The sequence below is a fragment of the Argopecten irradians genome, chromosome 3, assembly GCF_041381155.1.
Source record: "Argopecten irradians isolate NY chromosome 3, Ai_NY, whole genome shotgun sequence".
Lineage (NCBI taxonomy): Eukaryota > Metazoa > Mollusca > Bivalvia > Pectinida > Pectinidae > Argopecten > Argopecten irradians.
The window spans coordinates 3,819,595-3,829,029 of record NC_091136.1 but is presented as its reverse complement, the minus strand read 5'-3'; the positions used below and the strand labels follow the sequence as shown (position 1 = coordinate 3,829,029).

The 9,435-nt window shown below is 33.7% G+C and overlaps 1 protein-coding gene across 1 annotated transcript in view; it reads right to left on the bottom strand.

Annotated features, from left to right (window-relative positions):
• Positions 1–5,258: 5,258 nt before the first annotated feature.
• LOC138317329 (RNA-binding protein 42-like) overlaps positions 5,259–9,435 on the bottom strand; it is a 28,230-nt gene continuing 24,053 nt past the window's right edge. Inside the window, exon 5 of the mRNA XM_069258916.1 lies at positions 5,259–5,903. Coding sequence (XP_069115017.1) covers positions 5,791–5,903 — 113 coding nt within the window. The 3' untranslated portion in view covers positions 5,259–5,790. The remainder of the gene's footprint in view (positions 5,904–9,435) is intronic.

The window sequence follows — 9,435 nt, the reverse complement described above, 5'->3', positions numbered from 1 at the left end:
TTTGTAAACATTGACACGTGATTTTGGGAAATGACAAGGGAAGTCCGCCATAGTTTACAGGTATTCATGCGCACCGAATTTGGTCACGATCTGCAATCAAGTTATTGGGAAATAAACAGATCTGCCCCGACATAGTTTATCGATACAGAAACAGCGGCAATTGTAAATATTTATATTTAAATGATCCACCACAGCAGATAAACATTTATACAAAATGTAGGTCTAAATTGTAAGACATGGCAATGTTCAAGATCCAAATGATGGACGAGTTCGGAGTGAAAATGCATGATTCCATAGTAACGTCTGTTTACTAAATCATTTATTTTCGCGGGGGTTTAATTTTCGTGGATTTCGTTTTTTGACAAAAATCAACGAATTTACATCCCCACGAAAATAAATACTTTTAACTTACTGTTGATTAACATTAACTGGCGAGAGGTGTTTAATATGATGATTGACATTTTGTTTACACAGCAGCAGGCCTATCTACGTGTAGTTAGCTTGTAAATTGCCGGTGACACTATAATGAGGATCTCAACAGCGATTTTCTTCAATAAAGAAATTAATCATACTTGTGTAATTCTAAGTGGTATCAATCAAGTCTAATGTGTATCTGATCGGCATTTAGATTTAATCATTGTCCAAGATATTAACTTGAAAGACGAACGTATAGGCTTATCAAATAGGTGGCCGCCATATTTGAGTACTGACTGCACACTTTCGTATTCTCAATTATTTCAATTAACTTTCAATTAAGGATGAGATCTTACAGAACCATTTCAAAAGATGGTATTACGAGTAAATTTTACAGTGTTAATGCAGCATGTTTGTACATGCTGGAGAAACATATTTATAAGGTAATCTGTTTAATGTGACGAATCAATTACACACTTATACATCGTTTCAAGCTCCAGACTTTTTCATTTAGCTATTTAGATTAGGAGATACCTTACTGAAGATTCACGATCGTAACATCTGTCCGGCCATGAACACATGTGCTCCCAAAACGGACTTTCAAGGATTAAAGATAGAAATTCCAAGTGATGTTTTCCTTTTATATTGAATATATGGATTGATCCAAGTACTTAATCATAACCCTATCACGACAACCTGTAAAATTAGAAAGTTTCAACCTCGGACAGACGGAGAAAAATGTGAATAACACTTAAACAATTTTAACTATGACAAAAGAGAGTAAGTGATAGACCATACAACTTTAAATGATCAAACAGTATTTGCACAGGTGACAGTGTCAACTGAGTATTTTAATGGTAATGTGCAAGGTCTTCTCTTCTCCATGAATTTAAGTGCCAACGAAATAGTAAAATTTTATAATCCACGAAAATTGTGCTCAACAAAAATAAATGATTTCATAGTATTATCTCAGAAAGAGGTGATACAAGTTTGTCCTATTGAGAGTATCATATAAATGTGATTCAATGGATTCTAGTGCCACAGCATTTATCTTCTATATTTATAATTATCATACCTCAAGTGAAAATCCTGCATTCTGAATGGTCGAGAGATATTTGGTATTTTACACTATCACACGGCTGGTAACATAAGAACAATAGGAAGCAATAGACACGTGCGTAGCAACCCCCTAGCAACGGGTGATAGTGTATTTTTGACAGTGCAAAATATTAACCGTCCAAAAAAGATGCGCACTCAGGTTTTTTTCGACGCCATCTTTGTTTTTGAAGCGACGCTTCAAAATTTATCTTGAGCTATTTAGTAAGTTTTGCCAAATTAGTCTGTTTATCAATATTTTTTTTTTCAAATTAAGGACGGAGCTTTCCGTTTACACCTTTTTGCTTACCGTCCTAGCACTATATGTTGGTTTTAATGAACCCGTCGGTGATTAGGTGAACGGAAGACACAAGATTTCAAGCGTCTTCGTGACGTTGCTAATATTGTAAACAGACGATGGGACGAAGCCAAAATTGATTGAGATTTACAAAAACGTTAAGATTTTAACAAACGCATAAGACAAGACCAAAAGAATTTTCACTAAATGCTTATTGTTTTTACATCTATCGTGACAGATTGACAAAAGCCGGAGTCAAAAAGTCAAAAATACTGACTCGCGGTCATTATATATATATATATTATCACGATTGATTAAATATCATTATTAGAGTTAGCCTTCTGCCTTGATACAATTGCTTAGTATAATAGAAACAAAAAGAGCTTTCCAATAAAAATTCAGGATACTATTTAACAAAGTATACGTATTTGTATTCGTCATACTTTCGCTAAGAACGTCAAATTGGAAGCCAGATTTGGGACTATTATTCTACAATTTATTTAGTTGTATTGTGCTATGTATTTATATTATAGAACGAGGATTGTGTACTAGTATCTGATGCCACTCTCCTGTATAATGCTACAATGTATTGTATTCCTATATACTCTTGTGTCTCTAAGCCTTAAAATTTCATTTTGGTTAATAAAAGACTGACAAAATTGATACAGGTCTTATTATCCAGATCACACATGTAAAATCCCGTGAGCATGATTCACACTCTAATAGTTGATCACATTATCTCATTGTCTAACGTGTTGGCTTGTAACACTACATCGTGGTCACGGTTTCGCCCATATTACATATTGTACTTATAAGCTTACTAAGTACACGTCAACACCAGTTTAAATCAAATCATGTGCACCAATGACATGCATTTCTATTTCCAGATTCTGCGGCGATTGTTTCCTCCAGATGGTAGGCGTTTTCAGATCATATTGTATGGTCGATTTGCATTTCTTAGTCTAGATTATGCAAGTCTGTTGGTTTCTTTTGACTGACAAGTATCTGACATGATTTGAGTACCATGGCCGTCTAATGTTTTAGGTGAGATCATCATATCATTATCTTCTATTGGAGTGATTCAAGGCTGAATGATTCCATTGTCATGGTAGTTAAAGAATTAAAAGCAACTTCGTATCGTGTTGAAACTAAAATTCATTATCTCCAGTAGATTCGTCAATTATGATTATAACACGAATTTCATCATTAAGAAAACTAGAAATATGTCTTAGTGCTTGCTAACTACTTCTTAAAACCTTAATTTCCAGAACGATATGTATCTACATGCATAAGGCTTCTGCGGTGAGATATTTTGCACGTACAAAACTGTAAAACCTAATTTATAAATAACCTGCAGATATGCATATATACTCACAATCATATATGAAATCATCCTCGTCAACAGTGTGCATACATAGGTAGCACTATCGCTCATTATCCTTGGGAGATGGATTATGTCCTTGATGTATTGTAATAAATAATTGCCTTTAAATAACGTCATCAGAACCATAAATGTGAAACTTTGTTAATTGTGGTCTTTGTTATATAAAAGTTAAATTTGTTATCTTATTGATATTGATGTGATAGACTTGTTTCGCTGTTCAAAATAGTCGTCCGCTACAGCACTGTCCAGTCTCTGTGCACGTGGTGACTTACCTGTGTCATGCTTGAATGCCTTTCTGGGTACATTAGATCTAGAGCTCAGGCACCCGGACTGATATTGTATAATGGTTTTTTATTGTTTCTCTTACGCAAGGCTGAGTGGTTTTATAAATATTTATTAGAACCATAGCAAATACGGTCTGAGTGATTTTATAAATATTTATTAGAACCATAGCAAATACGGTCTATGGCAACTGGGGTTAGTAAGCGATAGTACAACGTATATGTATACCTAGGACCTAGGATGATGTGAAATTAATTAAATATAATCTGCTGAGTAACTCTGTAAATGTCTTTGGCCGGTACTGAAAGTTATCCGTTTCGTCACTTTCTTTATTGACGACATAAACCTGATTCGCATTGTATTGTTCCGGAGGTTTCCAAAGTCGATCAGATGCTTAGAATATCGTGACCGATGTAAGAGTTTGTATGATACGCCGCTTGAAGTTAACACAAAATGAGTGTGTTAAGCACTGTTGTTATATCTCTTATTTTTGAAAGGTTGGTGTCACTAAATTACGGCGAAATTTATTAAACGGTATAAGACAGTGACTTCCGGTAGCACGTGCGCAGTTGGAACCTGCGCATATAGCGGTTGTACACAGACTCCACACTCGACAAGGAAAACAATAGGGCGAGAGTACGCTCGCCCTAAAAATGTTGATGATTTCTACAATCAAAAGTTACAAAAACATAATGGAACATTTTCATGAAACAACTATCCATGTGGTAGGTTTGTTACCAGAACAGAATTTTCATTTTATTAACAGCCAGCTTTAAGGATGTATTCTTCTGAGGTTTCAGTCCCGTTTAAGTCTCGTTTCAACATAGATCAAAGAAATTATGAGATTTTCAAATATAATTTATCAGTATCTGTAGCAAGTTGCCAGATGCAAATTTTGTCAAAAAAATACATTTCTATTTTTAGTAGATTTTTTTATACGGGGAATTTAAGAAATGGTCCATTTGGCGGCCATTTTGAAATTGTGTCTTTTTTTCGCTTCAAGAAGATCGAGCCACACTTTTACCATTTTTTACTGAAATTGTTTTTACTTAAATCATCACTGCGCCAGCATTTTTAGCTATATTCAGCTAATTTTTGCTGCAAATCGTTACTAGGTCTGTAGTTATTAAAATATTGAGCATTAATATGTGAAACAATACACTTTTGCGACTTTATTTTTACATTTAATAGTAATTTGGGCACTTTTACTTTTTACTCTAAAATACTGAAAAATAACAAAAATTCAAATGGGGCAAAAAAGTAAGCACACGGACCCCCAATTTTTCTTCCTGATTTAGAAAGAACAACCGTTTCCCTATTGATATGCAAAATAATAACAAAAGTTTAATACCAGAACTTTTTCTATAAAAGGTTAAATTTGACAAAAATGGCTGAAAATGGTGCATTTTGTAGCACAAAATTAAGGGGTTGGGGTAGCATATGTTGTTATTCTGAGAAAAAATATTAGTCTAATTGATCAAAACTGGTATATTTTTAAAGAAGACAACTAGAAAATGAATTCTACAAACATTCATACATATCAAACACCTCATTAGGAAGTTATGGCTTTAATATCTATCTTATATGGTCAAAACGACAAAGTTCACATAAAATACAATATTTTGTCAACTAGGTGTCTTTGAGTGACACAAGCTCAAAAACGAGCACACGGACATATGTTTTTTCTTCCATTTTCTTTTATGGTATGAACTCCTTTTTCCAAAAATCTATATGAGAAAAAAAGTTTAATACAAGAAAATTTTGACTTCTCAGAGGTTATTAAGTCGTTAAAACAGAACGAACAATATTTATGTATGTACAATCCTCAAGGTTAAACGTACAACAATACACTTTTGTAATATTTCTCTCAATATATTTTTGTTCTCTTAAAGAAATTTTTATCGATGTGCTATTCCATATAAAAAATGGTTAACAAACCAATTCAGTCAGTTCCTCACATCGCAATGTGTTAATTAATGTCTGAGCACACATGTCCCTTTAATATAAGACAACAAATACTATATTCACGGCCATCTTGTCCATGAATATGAAATTCAGTCTCCAAGAATTTCAATACTTCCAAAACAAAATACATAAGTCTTTAGCCTTAGATACCATTACGACAAAAATATCAAAATAACAAGTCAGTGATTTCGATTATTATATCCATGATACATTTGGAAACACCGATTTATCCCCGATGAGAAAATTCACGAATGCGATATTCAGAACAGGATCGGATCAATGATATCTGTATTAACGGCACAAAGACCTGTGACGTGACATGGATCATACAACTATTGATAAATCTCTGTGTTCATCTTAATCCTAATCTCTTCTTCTCCTTTTCCTTCCGCCTTACAACGTCAATATTCCTCTCTTTCCACACACTCTTCCTCAGTTTGATCGGTCGGTTGCCAACATATTTACCTACAAAACATAAGCGACAGATACATTTAGTCACATAAACATGGATATCTGCAAACTAAAAATAGTAACATCTTTATCTTCAAAATATAGAAAATATCCAATCACCAACCATAAGTCATAAACCAAATATAAACCAAAACACATTTCTTTAAAAAGGTCAGCGCATAAATATCGAATAAATACAGCTCTTTTAGAAAATAGACATGTTTATTTATTTATTTAAATGGTATCAAATTAAAAAAATATGCGATTTGTATTTCTAATGAAAACATTATCATAGCAAAAGTTTCATAACCAAGCTTCATAACAACATACTATCGAAGTCAAAAGGAATATTTCATAACACAAACAGAGATTAAAATGGAAAAAATCTGAAAAGGGCTGAAATTTTGTTTTTGGTGAAAATTATATGGAATACCAGGAACCTATTTTCTGAAAGTCAAAAAGGCTGAAAACAGCAAATCGGCTGAAAATGTTCATCCCTGCACTGATATCAGACTAATCTCTTAGTTTAACATATCATCCAAACACTAGTACAATAATGCAGTGAAATTATGCCAAGCCATGTCATTCCTGATGAAATTTCCCGAAATTGCAAAGAGGCTGTAATAAGAACAAAACCAAAACGAAGAGACTGAGACTAGGCTTGACGGCTGTTGGTAAACAGAATCCACTGATAGGTATGAAAAGAGTCAGAATTTTCTAAAGCATAGCGTCAATAGGATAACATGTAGATGCAATAGATAAGCTGTGATTTGAAAGTCTTCCCATGAAAACAATGACCACGGATAAGTTCGTTTTAGGAACAAAGATGCAAATGACATTTTGATGCCCCGTTGGGATATCTATTTCATTTCTGAATAAGTCTATCAGCAGACATTTTCTTTGTTCACTGCCATGAAAACAACCACCACGGACCATCTAGAATAGACATGTCATAGTCAGAAGGCTTCTCGCATCTTTTCTCGGGATTCGCCAATCTCTTCCTTTGTTACCGAGATCTAAACAGGCTAACAGGCCATACAGTTTAGTTATTGGTATATCATCCTTTTACTTTTTTATTTTTTTCTTAATTTGTATTTCAAACTATATGATTATTACATTCATCACATATTCATGAGATATGAATATATATATAAAGTTATCTTCCCTGCACATCTTTCACTCATTATTTCATTCATCAGTATGACCGTATTTCACCGCAAAATAAGACCCCTCCCGTATATAAGACCCCCATCTATTTTGACACATTTCCAGACTTAGGGGGATGTCTGAAAATAAGACACCCACCTTTTTTCCAATTGGATGGGGGATTTGAACAATGGGGTGATTAAAAATGTCACCGAAATGATTGTGTACCGGGACTTTTTCTTAATTTTATCGGCAAAGAAAAATCACGTAGAGGTAATGACGGTTTGTGTTTGTTATTTCTGTCATTAAGTTCAAGTTAATTCACGGGTGACTTACTTTAGTGATTAGGAATAAGCAATTGTGGACAGTGCTTATATTTCATTGAATATTATTTTTCGACCAAATACTCGATATATGTTTCCATGTAAGCACTGTTTTCACTTCAGACCGGCATGCTACTATGATCAGCACGTTTTAGGTCTATTGTCCGTACGACTTGTCAACGTTGACATGAATCGGCAAAGATATTCGTCATTGATACACATTGTTTCTGCAGACGTGGATTATTATTCAATACAATCATTACCTAACACATCTACATCAGACATTTACCGTTTCAAATGTTTATTTGTGAACGTAACGTACCTTTAGTTTACGCTCAGTTGGAGAAACCATGCTTTATTTTTCGCCCGCCATGTTCTGTTTACGCAGTCAGTATAATATGATTAGCCGCAAAGTTTCGTATTTTATTTGGATACAAAATACTTACTTTCTACGATGTTTTAAGACAGTTAATACTTGCATTAATCTCTGAAATGTTATCATACTATTGTCGTATAAATAGCAATACCGATCAAATTACCAAACACGGCCAGGTGTGAAAATATGAAAGTATGGCTTCAACCCGACGCCATTTTCCTATCAGCTTACATGTGTGTACGATCTTACAAACAGATGCATGTCGGCACGTTGAAGTTTAATCACGATCGTTTGCTCATTTGGCCGAGTCGAATGTACGTAAATTCTTCTTTTTATGATCGAATTTGATATATGTAAACGTGTGTAGTGAATTTTAGATAAACCCGAGTTTGAACGGCGATCGTCCTTCCGATTCACGGCGATTTATTCACGTACGCGTGTTTACCATTAATGACGGAAATGTAACGTAAACAGTAACCTAATTTGAAAACTTTAAAATAACTATACGATTATTAAAACTTCTGGATTAAAATGATACTGCTTATGATGCGTTTAGTGTTCTTCGTTTTGATTTAGTGGTGAATATCCGCGAGACTCTTTCAAAAGTGTGTTGTAAAAATATAGTCCGTTCCCTTTCAGACTTACAACTTAACTGCCCTGATATTGTTTATATTTTAATTTAATCTAAAATTATTCATACGTCTTCATTATTATTATATATAATTGAAAATCTTGTTATTACCCATCTGTCATACGACTGTTAAAACAATAACAAGACATTGAAAAATCCAAGATGGCGACCTAATAGATCGATCTTATCAGGCGGTTGTCCGCAAATAAGACCCCCCCACCATTTTTGACATTTATTTCTTCTCTAGGTGGGGGTCTTATTTGCAGTTTAATTACATTGTTTAGATTTTTACAGAGAGGGAGGAGGGAGAGAAACAAAAAATAAAGACAAAGAATTGGGAAGAAGAAATTATGGGGTGAACTAGAATGAAGAGAGAGTATGATGAATAAGTTTATATGAAAAATAGTAAATATACTGATGAAAACAAGAGTAGAAGAAAGAACGGAAGAAGGAAAAACATGGAGGCAAGAAGTTAGATAGACATGATATTATATTATGTAACCAACAGAAAATAAAATTGACGCGATGGCCGCAACATTTCCAATTGACTTTTTTTGGCCATTTGAAACGGGTTGAAAATACACTGAGCGTACATAATGTATAAATACTAAGTAGCTGTTGCTATGGTAAATACATTAATTAACGTTCTACAAAACGTCCATGTTAATTCCAGAATTGTTAAAACTGTATGCTAAATGTGTTTTAAAGATGCTCCACCGCCGACAGAGCATAAATGATATTCATCCTTTGAACAATAATTGGTGTTTAATCATGTATATATATGCCTAATTAACACAAAAAATAACATAAAATAACATATAACAGGGGATACACAGTATAAACTCAATTTTATATAGATTGTCATACATGTACAACCATCGGGGATACACAGTATAAACTCAATTTTATATAGATTGTCATACATGTACAACCATCGGTGATACACAGTATAAACTCAATTTTATATAGATTGTCATACATGTACAACCATCGGGGATACACAGTATAAACTCAATTTTATATAGATTGTCATACATGTACAACCATCGGGGATACACAGTATAAACTCAA